The 19468-nt window shown below is 43.2% G+C and overlaps 1 protein-coding gene across 2 annotated transcripts in view; it reads left to right on the forward strand.

The window, feature by feature from the left end:
• The window catches only part of LOC130285534 (regulator of G-protein signaling 11-like), a 115268-nt gene that overhangs the window by 16793 nt on the left and 79007 nt on the right, over window positions 1–19468 (forward strand). For both annotated transcript variants that reach the window (XM_056537051.1, XM_056537050.1), the window contains exon 3: window positions 2767–2863. In XM_056537051.1, the coding sequence (XP_056393026.1) occupies window positions 2767–2863 (97 nt within the window). The remainder of the gene's footprint in view (window positions 1–2766; window positions 2864–19468) is intronic.

A 19468-nucleotide genomic window follows, 5' to 3' on the forward strand; every position in this document is an offset into this window, starting at 1 on the left:
ATTATAGTAGTTATATTCTTGTATATAGGAGGCAGTATTATAGTAGTTATATTCTTGTAAACAGGGGGCAGTATTATAGTAGTTATATTCTTGTATATAGGAGGCAGTATTATAGTAGTTATATTCTTGTATATAGGAGGCAGTATTATAGTAGTTATATTCTTGTATATAAGAGCAGTATTATAGTAGCTATATTCTTGTATATAGGAGGCAGTATTATAGTAGTTATATTCTTGTATATAAGAGCAGTATTATAGTAGCTATATTCTTGTATATAGGAGCAGTATTATAGTAGTTATATTCTTGTATATAGGAGACAGTATTATAGTAGTTATATTCTTGTATATAGGAGCAGTATTATAGTAGTTATATTCTTGTATATAGGAGGCAGTATTATAGTAGTTATATTCTTGTATATAGTAGGCAGTATTATAGTAGTTATATTCTTGTAAACAGGGGGCAGTATTATAGTAGTTATATTCTTGTATATAGGAGCAGTATCATAGTAGTTATATTCTTGTATATAGGGGCAGTATTATAGTAGTTATATTCTTGTATATAGGAGCAGTATTATAGTAGTTATATTCTTGTATATAGGAGCAGTATTATAGTAGTTATATTCGTGTATATAGGAGCAGTATTATAGTAGTTATATTCTTGTATATAGGAAGCAGTATTATAGTAGTTATATTCTTGTATATAGGCGCAGTATTATAGTAGTTATATTCTTGTATATAGGAGCAGTATTATAGTAGTTATATTCTTGTATATAGGAGGCAGTATTATAGTAGTTATATTCTTGTATATAGGAGGCAGTATTATAGTAGTTATATTCTTGTATATAGGAGGAGTATTATAGTAGTTATATTCTTGTATATAGGAGGCAGTATTATAGTAGTTATATTCTTGTATATAGGAGGAGTATTATAGTAGTTATATTCTTGTATATAGGAACAGTATTATAGTAGATATATTCTTGCATATAGGAGCAGTATTATATTAGTTATATTCTTGTATATAGGAGACAGTATTATAGTAGATATATTCTTGTATATAGGGGCAATATTATAGTAGTTATATTCTTGTATATAGGAGGCAGTATTATAGTAGTTATATTCTTGTAAACAGGGGGCAGTATTATAGTAGTTATATTCTTGTATATAGGAGGCAGTATTATAGTAGTTATATTCTTGTATATAGGAGGCAGTATTATAGTAGTTATATTCTTGTATATAAGAGCAGTATTATAGTAGCTATATTCTTGTATATAGGAGCAGTATTATAGTAGTTATATTCTTGTATATAGGAGACAGTATTATAGTAGTTATATTCTTGCACATAGGAGCAGTATTATAGTAGTTATATTCTTGTATATAGGAGGCAGTATTATAGTAGTTATATTCTTGTATATAGGAGGCAGTATTATAGTAGTTATATTCTTGTATATAGGAGCAGTATTATAGTAGTTATATTCTTGTATATAGGAGGCAGTATTATAGTAGTTATATTCTTGTATATAGTAGGCAGTATTATAGTAGTTATATTCTTGTAAACAGGGGGCAGTATTATAGTAGTTATATTCTTGTATATAGGAGCAGTATCATAGTAGTTATATTCTTGTATATAGGGGCAGTATTATAGTAGTTATATTCTTGTATATAGGAGCAGTATTATAGTAGTTATATTCTTGTATATAGGAGCAGTATTATAGTAGTTATATTCGTGTATATAGGAGCAGTATTATAGTAGTTATATTCTTGTATATAGGAAGCAGTATTATAGTAGTTATATTCTTGTATATAGGAGCAGTATTATAGTAGTTATATTCTTGTATATAGGAGCAGTATTATACTAGTTTTATTCTTGTACATAGGGGCAGTATTATAGTAGTTATATTCTTGTATAAAGGAGCAGTATTATGGTAGTTATATTCTTGTATATAGGAGCAGTATTATAGTAATTATATTATGACTAAGGTGGACATGCTCCGCTGAAACGCGTCACTGTTGTCCTTACCGCAGCATTGTGTGCCCTAACTGTGAAGAATAAAGCTATCGTTTTTACCGTTGCCAAGTGCTGGACGCCTCCTTCTTTCCGTAATTATATTCATGTATATAGGAGCAGTATTATAGTAGTTATATTCTTGTATATAGGAGCAGTATTATAGTAGTTATATTCTTGTATATAGGAAGCAGTATTATAGTAGTTATATTCTTGTATATAGGAGCAGTATTATAGTAGTTATATTCTTGTATATAGGAGCAGTATTATAGTAGTTATATTCTTGTATATAGGAGCAGTATTATAGTAGTTATATTCTTGTATATAGGAGCAGTATTATAGTAGTTATATTCTTGTATATAGGAGCAGTATTATAGTAGTTATATTCTTGTATATAGGAGCAGTATTATAGTAGTTATATTCTTGTATATAGGAGCAGTATTATAGTAATTACATTATGACTAAGGTGGACATGCTCCGCTGAAACGCGTCACTGTTGTCCTTACCGCAGCATTGTGTGCCCTAACTGTGAAGAATAAAGCTATCGTTTTTACCGTTGCCAAGTGCTGGACGCCTCCTTCTTTCCGTAATTATATTCATGTATATAATAGCAGTATGTGAACTCCATTCCTCGCCCCTCCAGGAGCTTAAAAATGGTGAATTGGTCTGTGGTGGTCACAGCTCAGGAGAAGCTTCTCCCGTGTTCTATTTTAACATAACCTTCTATATTCCCCTAATAATGGCCTAAAAATTGTCTCATATTAGATGGAGCGCCTCATTGTGGCCATGCAAGACCCGGATGTTGGCATCAAAATGAGAAACCAGCGCTTGCTGATCACTGTTATCCCGCACGCCATGACCGGTAAGTCTTGAGGGCATCTTATTATTATCAATCAATATCTTTTTGCTATTTATTAGTATTTATTACTATCCGGATTGTTACAGGTCAGGATGATATTACGGCTCAATAATACAACGGGTGGATCGGTAACATTTTCCTGATTGTAATTAAAAACTGAATATTTTTTATCCATGATGTATAGACCGGCCTATTTGGTGGATCTTATTTGGAAGTCTAATGTTTTTTGTGGGTTCGTTGACCCCTATGAAGGATCCTAAAAAAGTCACATTCTCTGGCAATAGTCTTGAAAAAATAAACATTCTGAGTTAAGAAAAATACCTTTACTTGTATCTTAAAGGGGTACAATGGATAGTGGATAAGATGTCAGGGTCCCGGTGCTGGAGCCCCCCACATCTCCCACAGCAATGTGTGTTGACTGAATGACAATGTTATTTAATGTTTATGGAAAATTTAAAGGGCTACTCCAGTGCATTTTGTTCAGAATGCTCGGAGCCTGAGGCAGTGCTCGTGATGTCACCACCACGCCCCCTTTTGTGACATCACGCCATGCCCCCTCCCATAGACATGAATGTAGGGGGCATGATGTGACGTCACAAGGGACGTGGCCGCCATGAGTGTTCTGAACAAAATGTTCAGTACACTGGAGCGCTGGAGTACCCCTTTAAATTTGCCATTAACATTTAAAGGGGTATTCCAGGCCAAAACTTTTTTTTATATATCAACTGGCTCAGGAAAGTTAAACAGATTTGTAAATTTCTGCTATTAAAAAATCTTAATCCTTGCAATAGTTATTAGCTTCTGAAGTTGAGTTGTTGTCTAACTGCTCTCTGATGACTCACGTCCCAGGAGCTGTGCAGTTCCTATGGGGATAGTCTCCCATCATGCACAGCTCCCGGGACGTGACATCATCATTGAGCAGTTAGACAGAAAACTTCAGAAGCTAATAACTATTGGAAGGATTAAGATTTTTTAATAGAAGTAATTTACAAATCTGTTTAACTTTCCGGAGCCAGTTGATATATATTAAAAAAAGGTTTTGCCTGGAATACCCCTTTAAATAACATTATCATTCAGTCAGCAACCGTGTAGATATGTCAATGACAGGAAGCCAGTATGCAGCACACAGGGTCAGCTGGGAGTAGTAGTTCTCTCCAGGAATAAAACACTGGAGCACTGGACATAAGGACTTCACCAGAACTTTCTGTGCAAATCCAAGATAAAACAGGTGTTTTAATACAGCTTGGAATGTTACAGCTTTGGATCCAGAAGAATGGATATTTGGTCGCTGTCCCTTTAAATGTTCTTATAGCACCTTTCCTGAATTTAGCGATCTTGAGGTGAACATGTACTTAAAGGTGTACTCTGCCCCCTAGACTACTTATCTATCCAAAAATAGGGGATAAGATGTCTAATCGCGGGGATCCCGCACCGGCACTTCACCCAACGCTCTAAACAAATGCTGGGTGCAGTAGCCGAGATCGCGTGAGTCCCTAGTGATGGGACCCCCGCGATCAGACAGAAGTTCGCTCCATGCACTGGTTGTCTGGGGTGCCACAGCTGAGATCGCTGGGGTCCCTTGGATAGGGGATAAGATGTCTAGGGGTGGAGTATGTCTAATGCACATGTGAATGTTCACAGTTGAATATTTTCTCAGTGCAAAGTTACTGAAACTACTGATGAGGATCTTCACGGGTTGGCTTACTGTGGTGCAATATGTAGACTTTTCTTCACTCACACAGCTCTGGTTCTGTGACACGGTATCTCGAAGGTTGTATTCAGGAACACTTCTCGTGACGTGCAAGACAAGCGACACTAACTCCAACTGGTGGCCAATTAAAGGGATAGTGTATTCAGAGAGGTCCTTGTTCAGCATTCTTCTCTCTGGCATAGGCAATAAACTTTCTCTGGGAGATGAAGAACTTTAGCACAATATCCTCACAGCATGGAGAGGAACAGAAACGGGAACAGTGACTTAATTGTTAACAGAACTTTACCTAGGTAGAAGACATGTGACCTAAGTGTAGGTATGTATGCCTAGTAATAACAGAAGCTGGGAATTATGAACACTTTACTAACAGACTGGAATCTCAAACAAGTGCAACAGGTTTGGCTCCCCCCTTTCTCTTGGAAGGAGGTTGGACAAGGGACTCTCTCCTGCAATCATCGGTTGGGAGGATCAAGTGACCAAAGCATCACTTATTTGGGTTCAGTACCTTATACACATGTATTATATAAAACCTTTTACTCTCCTAAATATCTGTAATGTCATTTTTATTCCCGGCCTGTAATGACCTTTTCACAACTGGTGGACTTTTACTTCACCAGACAGAGGTCAAATTTTAGATGTTGAGCTTGGGACTGGCCATAATTTGAGGAATATGTTGGCCAATTCCCAAAGGTGTAAAGGTGCCCTAAGACCTTAGTAAAAAGTAGGCAGAACTCACCAACTTTGGCAAAACTGGGCATCTCATTAATGTGTATAGGGCCATCCTAAGTCTTTCCCAACAAATGATGTCAGGGGAGAGAAGGATCGGACATGTTGCATTGCAACTGCTCAACCCTATTGTTCTCAGAGATATAAGTGGCCTTCAGAGGAATCTGCCAGTGGTAGGAGCATGTGAACATTGGGCTAAACTGAACGTTCAAGTGTATGGAGTGAATGTTGAATGTGTATTGCCACCTTAAAAAGTATGTGAAAAGATTTAAAACTACCACACTACCTGGATATGTTCCCTGTAAATAACCCTGTCTAATATGCATGGCTCTTGTGTCCCCTGTTGTCTTCTCTGGTTGCTTGATATTCTTCACCATTTTCCCTCCCCCGGCAGCATGATACTACAAGTCCAGGGCTCTGCTGTCGCTGCCGACCAGCTCCCTCTCTAAGAGCAGCCCCCACTCTCCTGCTCTGTGAGCAAAGAGATACAGTGTGTAATTGGCTGAGGCTGCACACACCTCCCAGCTCTCAACCCTAAAGGGAGCATGACTCATCAGTGCAGGGCAAAAACCACATGGTCTGTGTCTCTCAGGAGGGTAGGGGCTGCTTTAAGGGGGACATGGACAGAGACACACTGGATGGTAGGATGACATCTTTCCCTCACTCCTTGCATGTAAGTAACAACTGAAAGAGGAGAAACTGCTCTATTTAGCAAATGAATGACATTAAAAAAACTTAAATAGGTTGGTGAGAGGGAAAGGATGGGCTATGGGTATAGTTCCCCAGAGTACCCCTTTACCATAAGGTCACCAGGCTTTAATGCTAAATATTTAACAGGACGCTCCACCTTCTATGTGAAATGTATCATTTTAACTTTTTGGCATCTAGTATCTGCCTGGGCCTTGGTACAGCTGCCACCTCCCCCCCTCCCCCGCATAGCTACACCCCCTACTAAGACTTGTCAGTAACTAAGCCTAGACTTTGTACTTGGTATCAATTTTGGAATGCCATCCAAGGTCAATGGAATTCCTAATAAAAAATATATATAATTTTGTCACAATTTTCTTTATGACACTGATAAATTGTTTATCTGAGGCCCAAAACTGGACACATCACAGCTCCTGCTTCTCTCCTCTTCACACATCTACATTCCATTACACTAATATTCCTCGAGATATTCTGTTTCTGGAAACATCCGTGGGGTGGAATTCCTTTGGGGGGCACATATCAGAAATGGTCTAATTAGGTGTGAATATATTTCTGCACCAGTAGTTCTGACTTGTTACTGATACGTTCAGCCTTCGCTGCTGATGCTGAGGTCTGAACGAATTCCCATGAACCTTTAGAGTTATCGAAAACTAGATTTAATAAGCTCAGAAATAGCTGGTGTACATGTACGGGGTTAACCGGCCATAATAGTCCTTAATACAAAAGTAAAGAAACCTCCTCCACTCACCAGTGGCGTATCACAGCGTATCACTCCTCATCAGTATATACAATAGTAAATAAACCTTCTCACCCGGGTCGTATCACAGAATGACAGGCTGTTTCACGTCAATGAAGCAGTTATTGACATGAAACAGACTGTCACTCTGTAATATGCCCCTGCTCGTGGCTTTGTGCTTAGCTCCCTCCCTTCACAGGTGAAGTCCGGGTGAAGTTTTCTACTGTGCATACCTACCTAGCACCCCAGTAAAATTATATTTCACCTTATCCCCATGGTTTAGCCTGCGGCTTACTGTAGCGCAGTGCCCACCGCCCTTCTGCTTTGTATACATGTTTAACCGGTCATAATAGTTGGTGTTTCAGAGATTAGTGGCGTACACGACTAATAGTCATCCTGTGGATGGATTTCCAACCTCAGCGGTTTATCTTAGCAGCTCCCCCAGAGTCACCATGGGCCTTATGGTTGCTTCTCTGATAATTTTCTCTTTGCCCGTCTTGTCAGTTCGGGTGGATAGCCTTGTGTTGGTTGGGTTGCGGTTTGCCATATTCTTTTCATTTTTTGATGATGGATTTTATGGTGCTCTGTGAGATGTTTAAAGCTTTGGACATTTTTGTATAACCTAACCCTGCTTTGTACGTCTCCACATCTTTATCTCGGACCTGTATGGTAAGCTCCTTGGTCTTCATGCTGCTGTTTGTTCAATAATGCTCTCTAACAAACTCTGAGGCATCCACAGAACAGGTGTATTTGTACTTAGATTAAATTTCAGACCGGTGGAGCCTATTTACTAATCTTGTTATTTGTGAAGGCAATTGGTGACACCATCTTTGTTAAGGGTTTCACAGTAAAGGGGGTGAACACATATGCACTCAACACTCTTCATATTTTTATGTGTAAATCATTTTGAATTCCATGTAATATCCCCCCACCCCCACCCCCCACTTCCAAATGATAGACTATTTTGTGTTGATCCATTACATAAAATCGCAATGAAGTGAACGTGAATCTGTGGTTTTACCATGACAAAATGTAGAAAAATCCAAAAATGTAGAAAACTTATGCAAGGCACTGTAGCTGTGTTACGCCTAGCGCTCCGGGTCCCCGCTCCTCCCCGGAGCGCATACGGCGTCTCTCTCTCCGCAGCGCCCCGGTCGGTCCCGCTGACCGGGAGCGCTGCACTGTCATGGCCGTCGGGGATGCGATTCGCACAGCGGGACGCGCCCGCTCGCGAATCGCATCCCAGGTCACTTACCCGTTCCCGTCTCCTGCTGTCATGTGCTGGCGCGCGCGGCTCCGCTCTCTAGGGCGCGCGCGCGCCAGCTCCCTGAGACTTAAAGGGCCAGTGCACCAATGATTGGTGCCTGGCCCAATTAGCCTAATTGGCTCCCACCTGCTCCCTGGCTATATCTGAGTTCCTCCCTTGCACTCCCTTGCCGGATCTTGTTGCCCTTGTGCCTAGTGAAAGCGTTTTGTGAGTCTAAAGCCTGTGTACCAGTACTTCTGCTATCCACCCTGACTACGAACCTTGCCGCCTGCCCCCGACCTTCTGCTACGTCCGACCTTGCTTCTGTCTACTCCCTTGTACCGCGCCTATCTTCAGCAGTCAGAGAGGTTGAGCCGTTGCTAGTGGATACGACCTGGTCACTACCGCCGCAGCAAGACCATCCCGCTTTGCGGCGGGCTCTGGTGAAAACCAGTAGTGACTTAGAACCGATCCACTAGCACGGTCCACGCCAATCTCTCTCTGGCACAGAGGATCCACTACCTGCCAGCCGGCATCGTGACAGTAGATCCGGCCATGGATCCCGCTGAAGTTCCTCTGCCAGTTGTCGCCGACCTTCCTACACTGGTCGCCCAGCAAGCCCGACAAGAGCACCAGCTGTCGTACTTGACCACCATGACACAGCAACTCCAGTCGCAGCTACAGCAGCAACAGTCACAGCTACAGCAAGTTCAGTCACAGCTACAGCAGCAACAACCATCTCCTCCACCAGCTCCTGCACCCCTTCCGCAGCGAGTGGCCACTCCTAGCCTCCGCCTGTCCTTGCCGGACAAATTTAATGGGGACTCTAAGTTTTGCCGTGGCTTTCTTTCCCAATGTTCCCTGCACTTGGAGATGATGTCGGACCAGTTTCCTACTGAAAGGTCTAAGGTGGCTTTCGTAGTCAGCCTTCTGTCTGGAAAAGCCCTGTCATGGGCCACACCGCTCTGGGACCGCAATGACCCCGTCACTGCCTCTGTACACTCCTTCTTCTCGGAAATTCGAAGTGTCTTTGAGGAACCTGCCCGAGCCTCCTCTGCTGAGACTGCCCTGCTGAACCTGGTCCAGGGTAATTCTTCCGTTGGCGAGTACGCCATACAATTCCGTACTCTTGCTTCAGAACTATCCTGGAATAATGAGGCCCTCTGCGCGACCTTTAAAAAAGGCCTATCCAGCAACATTAAAGATGTTCTGGCCGCACGAGAAACTCCTGCTAACCTGCATGAACTCATTCATCTTGCCACTCGCATTGACATGCGTTTTTCTGAGAGGCATCAAGAGCTCCGCCAGGAAAAAGACTTAGATCTCTGGACACCTCTCCCACAGTCTCCATTGCAATCTGCGCCTAGGCCTCCCGCCGAGGAGGCCATGCAAGTGGATCGGTCTCGCCTGACCCTGGAAGAGAGGAATCGCCGTAAGGAAGAGAATCTTTGTCTGTACTGTGCCAGTACCGAACATTTTTTGGTGGATTGCCCTATCCGTCCTCCACGTCTAGGAAACGCACGCTCGCACCCAGCTCTCGTGGGTGTGGCGTCTCTTGATGCTAAGTCGGCTTCTCCACGTCTCACGGTGCCGGTACGGATTTCTACTTCAGCCAGCTCTTCCCTCTCAGCCGTGGCCTGCCTGGACTCTGGTGCCTCTGGGAATTTTATTCGGGAGTCCTTGGTGAATAAATTCCGCATCCCGGTGACCCGTCTTGTCAAGCCACTCCACATTTCCGCGGTCAACGGAGCCAGGTTGGATTGCACCGTGCGTTACCGCACGGAGCCCCTCCTAATGTGCATCGGAAATCATCACGAAAAAATTGAATTTTTTGTCCTCTCCAATTGCACGTCCGAAATTCTCCTTGGACTACCCTGGCTTCAACACCATTCCCCAACCCTGGATTGGTCCACAGGGGAGATCAAGAGCTGGGGTACCTCTTGCTTCAAGGACTGCCTTAAACCGGTTCCCAGTACTCCCTGCCGTGACCCTGTGGTTCCTCCTGTAGCCGGTCTCCCTAAGGTCGTTATGGACTCTGCCTGCCTTAAGAAGTGCCTCTCCCCCCCTCCCAGTCCAGTCAGGCAAGCCTCGGTGCCTCCTCATGGCCCTCGTCCTGGTGTCACACTGCCCCGTGCCAGGCCTCGCCCTCTGCCCTCCCTCCCCATTCCCACTCCTGCTGTTCTGCCTGCCATTGAGGAATCCCTCCATCCTTTCCCGGTGTCCTCATCCCTGGGGAGGCAGTTACCGGACAAAGAGAAGGGGAGACCTAAGGGGGGGGGTACTGTTACGCCTAGCGCTCCGGGTCCCCGCTCCTCCCCGGAGCGCATACGGCGTCTCTCTCTCCGCAGTGCCCCGGTCGGTCCCGCTGACCGGGAGCGCTGCACTGTCATGGCCGTGGGGGATGCGATTCGCACAGCGGGACGCGCCCGCTCGCGAATCGCATCCCAGGTCACTTACCCGTTCCCGTCTCCTGCTGTCATGTGCTGGCGCGCGCGGCTCCGCTCTCTAGGGCGCGCGCGCGCCAGCTCCCTGAGACTTAAAGGGCCAGTGCACCAATGATTGGTGCCTGGCCCAATTAGCCTAATTGGCTCCCACCTGCTCCCTGGCTATATCTGAGTTCCTCCCTTGCACTCCCTTGCCGTATCTTGTTGCCCTTGTGCCTAGTGAAAGCGTTTTGTGTGTTTATACCCTGTGTACCAGTACTTCTGCTATCCACCCTGACTACGAACCTTGCCGCCTGCCCCCGACCTTCTGCTACGTCCGACCTTGCTTCTGTCTACTCCCTTGTACTGCGCCTATCTTCAGCAGTCAGAGAGGTTGAGCCGTTGCTAGTGGATACGACCTGGTCACTACCGCCGCAGCAAGACCATCCCGCTTTGCGGCGGGCTCTGGTGAAAACCAGTAGTGACTTAGAACCGATCCACTAGCACGGTCCACGCCAATCTCTCTCTGGCACAGAGGATCCACTACCTGCCAGCCGGCATCGTGACAAGCTGTATAGCTTGACAGATGTGATATCAGCCATCTTGGTTTTTCCCCCAAAACATTTTTTTAAGCTTTTCTTGTATAAAGTGACGTTTTTCCACCCTTGTCCCATGATGAGCTGAAGAAAGATCTGAAGACTTGCAATGGTTTGTGATCTGAGATGCGCCACCAGTGTAACAAGTATAAAGACAGTGGTCATAGTGACACCGACAGAACGGGGAGCCGGGGTGCGTTTGTGCTCAGTCTTACTTTCCAAACTATGAATTATTCATAATAGACATTCGAAGGTTCGTAAGACCTGTGAAAATCAAAAAGTTCCATTGATCAACTAGAAAGCCCTGGTGTTTGAGATCTGTCAGAGAACTAAGACTCTGGAGATCATTAAATTTCTAAGGCAACAAGAACTGAAAGTTTTGTATATAAAAAAATGTTTGGAATTTTGGAAAATAGATTGGAATAGTCCAGAACCAATCCTGTATCCTGTCCCTGACATTGGGTCTGAGGGGTGGGGATATTATGAAGGTCTATCACGGAGGTCTTCATGCCCTTTTCCTACTGTATGTCCTATTAAAGAAGGTGTCAGTGTAAAGCCAAGTAACAAATCTAGAGCAGCATTCAGTGCTGGTGTATAAGGGAAAATAATGTGGTGTTGTCTCAACAGTTCCCTGGCTCCTCCCTCTCTCCTGACAGGAAGTTGTGTATTCTTCTCATTGTCAGTGTGGTGTTGTCTCAGCAGCTCCCTGACTCCTCCCTTTCTCCTGCCAGGAAGCTGTGTAGTCCCCTCACTGTCAGTGTAGTGTCTTCTCAGCAGCTCTGCAGATCCTTCCTTTCTCTTGACAGGATGTTGTGTAGTCCTCTCATTTTCAGTGTGGTGTTGTTTCAGCAGTTCCCAGCTCCTCCCTCTCTCCTGATGGGAAGTTGTGTAGTTCTCTTATAGTCATTGTAGTGTTGCCTCAGCATCTCTCTTACTCCTCCCTCTCTCCTGTCAGGAAGTTGTGTAGTCCTCTTATTGTCAGTGTGGTGTTGTCTCAACATCTCTGCGGCTCCTTCCTCTCTCCTGCCAGGAAGTTTTGTAGTCCTCTCATTGTCAGTGTGGTGTTGCCTCAGCAAGCTCCTCCCTCTCTCCAGAGACTTCACATCATCCGCTGCTGTCTCAGGAAGCTTGGCTTGATCTTATCTCTGAGCTCTAGCCCCGCCTCTTGGGTGATGACATAGTCTCTTACCAGGCTCTTCAGCTACATCCCCATCTCACTGTCATGTACACATATACACGCATATATCTATACTGGTACATTTAAAGAAGAATGATGTGTGTTTAATGCATGCTGCCTTGTGCTGAGCAATGCTTCAGGCAGAGGAGCAGACAGGAAATTAATACCAGGTGCTGCAACCTCCCTGATTTTGCTGTAGTTTGCTGATAAATGCGATGTTCTGCAACACCTTTGGCAGGATACTGGTAGAAGTGCTGTAGGTGGTAGGCAGGATGGGAGGACTGTGATGTAGAAATGAGAGAAAACATTGCATTCTGGGAATTGTAGCACTGAGCAACTGCTCAACTAGGAAGTACAGGACTTACACCCCTGAAGATCCCCATGTTTGGGCATGTTGGGAGTTGTAGTTTTGCAACAGCTGGAAACAGACCTTGCAGGGACATCCTTCTTTTTGGTGAATGTTGTCAATGTCCCAAAAGACAATCCCACCTTTAAAGGGGTACTCTGGTGCTAAGACATCTTATCCCCTATAGAAAGGATAGGGGATAAGATGCCTGATCGCGGGGGTCCTGCCGCTGGGGACCCCCGTGATCTTTCACACCTCACCCCATTAGAATCAGCCCCCGGAGCGTGCTCGCTCCGGGTCTGATTACTGGCGATCACAGGGACGGAGCATTGTGACGTCACGCTCCGCCCCCTTAATGCAAGCCTATGGAGGGGGCGTGACATAGGCTTGCGCTGGAGTATACCTTTAACTACCCCTTAGTCATAGCCTCAAAAACGGGATTTATGTCATGTGACAGTATCAATATTGCGAAAATTTTGGGTTTAAGAAGCCAAGGAGACAAAATAATGAGAATAATGCTGGGGGCGGTTCTGTAAGAAATCCTGGCCTCCGGGCATGGTGGTTGTATGACTGGTACATCACGATTTATATACATACACCACAACCTGCTATAGGATCAGACAGTAGGGAGTGACCGGATTTAAGAACTGCTCTATATGTTTTCATTATTTCCATAATTCTTGCCTGGGAAAGTTGGAAGATTTAAAACGAGTAAACACACTTAATAATTCATAGAATTTAATTTTCCAGATCTCAGAAGCTATTTAATCAGTTCGGTGCCAGGCAGAACTAACAGCGGCACGTTGTTGTAATATTCACAAGCTGATGCCAGTGGCATTCTGTATTATACTTAATTCAGCTGCACTCACTATTCTGCCGATGAAGTCACTGTGTACATACGTTACATTACTTATCCTGTACTGATCCTGAGTTATATCCTGTATTATACTCCAGAGCTGTACTCACTATTCTGCTGGTGAGGTCACTGTGTACATACATCACATTACTTATCCTGTACTGATCCTGAGTTATATCCTGTATTATACTCCAGAGCTGCACTCACTATTCTGCCGATGAAGTCACTGTGTACATACATTACATTACTTATCCTGTACTGATCCTGAGTTATATCCTGTATTATACTCCAGAGCTGCACTCACTATTCTGCTGGTGAGGTCACTGTGTACATACATTACATTACTTATCCTGTACTGATCCTGAGTTATATCCTGTATTATTATACTCCAGAGCTGTACTCACTATTCTGCTGGTGAGGTCACTGTGTACATACATTACATTACTTATCCTGTACTGATCCTGAGTTATATCCTGTATTATACTCCAGAGCTGTACTCACTATTCTGCTGGTGAGGTCATTGTGTACATACATTACATTACTTATCCTGTACTGATCCTGAGTTATATCCTGTATTATACTCCAGAGCTGTACTCACTATTCTGCTGGTGAGGTCACTGTGTACATACATTACATTACTTATCCTGTACTGATCCTGAGTTATATCCTGTATTATTATACTCCAGAGCTGTATTCACTATTCTGCTGGTGAGATCACTGTGTACATACATTACATTACTTATCCTGTACTGATCCTGAGTTATATCCTGTATTATACTCCAGAGCTGTACTCACTATTCTGCTGGTGAGGTCACTGTGTACATACATTACATTACTTATCCTGTACTGATCCTGAATTATATCCTGTATTATACTCCAGAGCTGTACTCACTATTCTGCTGGTGAGGTCACTGTGTACATACATTACATTACTTATCCTGTACTGATCCTGAGTTATATCCTGTATTATACTCCAGAGCTGTACTCACTATTCTGCTGGTGAGGTCACTGTGTATATACATTACATTACTTATCCTGTACTGATCCTGAGTTATATCCTGTATTATACTCCAGATTGTGCGAGTTGCGGTGTTGATTTTGTCGGCAGGATAGTGACCTATAATGTAATGTTGCACTATTTAGAATCCAAAATATATATATTTATTGGTAAAAAATAAAGAATACATTTTTAAAGAACTTTTAGTCAAGAGGGGATGTGCTCTATTCAGAGATATTTGTACCTTCAGGGTCTATTCACACGTACAGTTTTCTGCGCAGGATTTCCAGCTGTGTTCACTCATTCTGTGTACATTGAAATCTGTAGCATCAAATCTGCGCAGAAAACTGTACGTGTATTTTTAGATACAGATTATCCCAATGATCATAAAACATCGAACATATAAAAGTGCCATAAAAGCCCCACATATCCCCAGACTTATCATTTATTTAAAGGGGTACTCCACTACTCTGCATCAGCATCTAATTTACAAACCTGTCATTTGAAAACCTTTTTCTTCCACCGGAGTACCCCTTTAGAGGGGTACTCCGTCCCTAGACATCATATCCCCTATCCAAAGGATAGGGCATAAGATGTGTGATCACGGGGGTCCAGCCACTGGGACCCCTGCGATCTCTGTGCAGCACCCGGCGTTCGTTTAGCCACAGCCAGGCCCCTCGTGGCGTCACGCCATGCCCCCTCAATGAAAGTCTATGGGAGGGGGCGTGGCGATTCGCCACGCCCCCTCCCATAGACTTTCATTGAGGGGGCGTGGCGTGACGTCATGACCCTGCCGCCCGTTGGGGCAGCGGAGTACCCCTTTAATAAGCAATTGTGATTAACAACATCATCAATCTCAGGTTACAAAGAGAAGCAGTCCCAGCCATCAGGGGGAGTAAATTTAATGTTTGACCAAATATAGCAGCTCATTTTTATGTTTAAGGGGTACTCCAGTGGAAAACTTTTTTTTTTTTTTAAATCAACTGGTGCCAGAAAGTTAAACAGATTTGTAAATGACTTCTTTAAAAAAATCTTTACCCTTCCAGTACTTTTTATCAGCTGTATGCTACAGAGGAAATTCTGTTCTTTTTGAATTTCTTTTTTGTCTTGACCACAGTGCTCTCTCCTGACACCTGATGCCCGTATCAGGAACTGTCCTGATGCTGCTCTGGACAGTTCCTGATACGGACAGAGGTGTCAGTAGAGAGCACTGTGGACAAGACAAAGAAAAAAAAAACCAAAAAGAAAAGAATTTCCTCTGTAGCATACAGCTGCTTAACCCCTTAAGGACCAAGGACGTACCGGTACGTCCTTGGTCCTGCTCTCCTGATATAACGCGGGGTTACACAGTAACCCCGCGTCATATCACGGCGGGCCGGCGTCATAGTGAAGCCGGGACCCGCCTCTAATAGCACGCAGCGCCGATCGAGGCGCCGCACGCTATTAACCCTTTAGCCGCGCGCTCAGAGCTGAGCCGCGCGGCTAAAAGCGAAAGTGAAAGTTGCCGGCTAGCTCAGTCGGGCTGTTCGGGATAGCCGCGGCTAATTGCGGCATCCCAAACAGCTTACAGGACAGCGGGAGGGCCCCTACCTGCCTCCTCGCTGTCTGATCGCCGAATGACTGCTCAGTGCCTGAGATCCAGACATGAGCAGTCATGCGGCAGAATCGTCGATCACTGGTTTCTTATGAGAAACCAGTGATCAGCATAGGAGATCAGTGTGTGCAGTGTTATAGGTCCCTATGGGATAACAATGATCAGTATAAAAGATCAGTGTGTGCAGTGTTATAGGTCCCTATGGGATAACAATGATCAGTATAAAAGATCAGTGTGTGCAGTGTTATAGGTCCCTATGGGATAACAATGATCAGTATAAAAGATCAGTGTGTGCAGTGTTATAGGTCCCTATGGGACCTATAACACTGCAAAAAAAAGTGAATAAAGATCATTTAACCCTTTCCCTATTAAAAGTTTGAATCACCCCCCTTTTCCCATAAAAAAAAAACCCAGTGTAAATAAAAATAAACATATGTGGTATCACCGCGTGCGGAAATGTCCGAATTATAAAAATATATCATTAATTAAACCGCTCGGTCAATGGCGTGCGCGCAAAAAAATTCCAAAGTCCAAAATAGTGCATTTTTGGTCACTTTTTATATAATTTATCAATGAGTCCTATCAATGCAAAAATGGTACCGTTAAAAACTTCAGATCATGGTGCAAAAAATGAGCCCTCATACCGCCCCGTATACGGAAAAATAAAAAAGTTATAGGGGTCAGAAGATGACAATTTTAAACGTATTAATTTTCGTGCATGTAGTTATGATTTTTTCCAGAAGTGCGACAAAATCAAACCTATATAAGTAGGGGATCATTTTAATTGTATGGACCTACAGAATACAGATAAGGTGTCATTTTTACCGAAAATGTACTACGTAGAAACGGAAGCCCCCAAAAGTTACAAAACTGTGTTTTTTTTTTCCAATTTTGTCGCACAATTATTTTTTTTCCATTTCACCGTAGATTTTTGGGCAAAATTACTGACGTCATTACAAAGTAGAATTGGTGGCGCAAAAAATAAGCCATCATATGGATTTTTAGGTGTAAAATTGAAAGAGTTATGATTTTTTAAAGGCAAGGAGCAAAAAACGAAAATGCAAAAACGGAAAAAACCCCGGTCCTTAAGGGGTTAAAAGTACTGGAAGGATTAAGATTTTTTAATAGAAGTAATTTACAAATCTGTTTAGCTTTCTGGCACCAGTTGATTAAAAAAAAAAGTTTTCCACCGGAGTACCCCTTTAATAATTTTCACGACCCGCGAATCATCACATAAATGGTCCAAATGGCCCTCAGTAGAGAAGAGGTTCCCCCACCCCTGATCCTGTGTAGAGATTCTGCTCCTCTCCCACCTCTCCCTGACCTTGGTTAAAGGGGTATTCCAGGGGAATTTTTTTTTTTTCATATATCAACTGGCTCCAGAAAGTTAAACAGATTTGTAAATTACTTTAATTTAAAAAAATCTTAATCCTTTCAATAATTATCAGCTGCTGAAGTTGAGTTGTTGTTTTCAGTCTGGCAACAGTGCTCTCTGCTGACATCTCTGCTTGTCTCAGGAACTGCACAGAGTGGGAGAGGTTTTGCTATGGGGATTTGCTTCTACTCTGGGTGGTTCCCGAGACAGGTGTCATCAGAGAGCACTTAGACAGAAAAGAACAACTCAACTTCAGCAGCTCATAAATACTGAAAGGATTAAGATTTTTTTTAATAAAAGTAATTTACAAATTTGTTTAACTTTCTGGAGCCAGTTGATATATATATATAAGTTTTTTTCCTGGATCACCCCCTTTAAATCCATTCACAGTTACAATTTGTCTCACACTGTAGACTTTCGGAGCGTTTCGCCGTCGCGGTCGCTGAGCTCTTTCATTAGGATAATTAACCCCTGGAGTCCTGATTACACTTGTGGGACTTTTTTAATTTCCTTTGCATCCTCTTGGGCACCTGCTCTTTCTCAGAAGCTAAACCTGGCGGCTGATGGTGGTTAAAATAAACCAGGCAGGAAACATACTGTACGTGCCGCTTTATTTGTTCGGAGCGGGATGTAAATAAAATTCTGCAGATTTCCAGCTTAGGTGATGAGGAACCTCCGGAGAATTACAGCGATGGTGGAGGAAAGGGTGATGGAGGCCCCATACCTACCATGTTATTTATTATACTGGAGTCTTCTTCTTACAGATGTCCTAATCCCGGGCAATACTCATAAAATATTTAAAAATGTTTGAAAATTTTAATATAACCTAAAGAAGTGTGAGGAGTGCTCCTTACTATGAATTTTGTTGGCTGCCTTAAAGGGTAACTAAAAAATTTTTTGCTATTGGACAAAAAAAAATTTGTAATATACTTTGTTTAAAAAAAAAAATTACTTTTCTATGTTTTATTTGTGCTTAAAGGGGTTATCCAGGAAAAAAATATTTTTTTATATATCAACTGGCTCCAGAAAGTTAAACAGATTTGTAAATTACTTCTATTAAAAAATATTAATCCTTCCAGTACTTATGAGCTGCTGAAGTTGAGTCATTCTTTTCTGTCTAAGTGCTCTCTGATGACACGTGTTTCGGGAACCGCCCAGTTTAGAAGCAAATCCCCATATCAAACCTCTTCTACTCTGTGCAGTTCCCGAGACAAGCAGAGATGTCAGCAGAGAGCACTGTTGCCAGACAGAAAACAACAACTCAACTTCAGCAGCTGATAATTATTGAAAGGATTAAGATTTTTTTAATTGAAGTAATTTACAAGTCTGTTTAACTTTCTGGAGCCAGTTGATATAAGAGAAAAAAGTTTTTTTTCCTGGAATAACCCTTTAACCCCTTAAGGACGCAGGACGTAAATGTATGTCCTGGTGCGGTGGTACTTAACGCATCAGGACGTACATTTACGTCCTGTGCATAACCGCGGGCATCGGAGCGATGCCCGTGTCATGCACGGCTGATCCCGGCTACTGATCGCAGCCAGGGACCCGCCGGCAATGGCCGACGCCCGTGATCTCGCGGGCGTCCGCCATTAACCCCTCAGGTGCCGGGATCAATACAGATCCCGACATCTGCGGCAGTGCGCGATTTCAATGAATGATCGGATCGCCCGCAGCACTGCTGCGGGGATCCGATTATTCATAACGCCGCATGGAGGTTCCTTCTCCTTCCTCCGTCCGGCTCCCGGCGTCTCCTGCTCTGGTCTGTGATCGAGCAGACCAGAGCAGAAGATGACCGATAATACTGATCTGTTCTATGTCCTATACATAGAACAGATCAGTATTAGCAATCATGGTATTGCTATGAATAGTCCCCTATGGGGACTATTCAAGTGTAAAAAAAAATGTAAAAAAATGTAAAAGTAAAAAAAAGTGAAAAATCCCCTCCCCCAATAAAAAAGTAAAACGTCAGTTTTTTCCTATTTTACCCCCAAAAAGCATAAAAAATGAATTTAATTGACATATTTGGTATCGCCGCGTGCGTAAATGTCCGAACTATTAAAATAAAATGTTAATGATCCCGTACGGTGAACGGCGTGAACGTAAAAAAAAAAAGTCCA

The sequence above is a fragment of the Hyla sarda genome, chromosome 8 (assembly GCF_029499605.1).
Source record: "Hyla sarda isolate aHylSar1 chromosome 8, aHylSar1.hap1, whole genome shotgun sequence".
Taxonomy (NCBI): Eukaryota; Metazoa; Chordata; class Amphibia; order Anura; family Hylidae; genus Hyla; species Hyla sarda.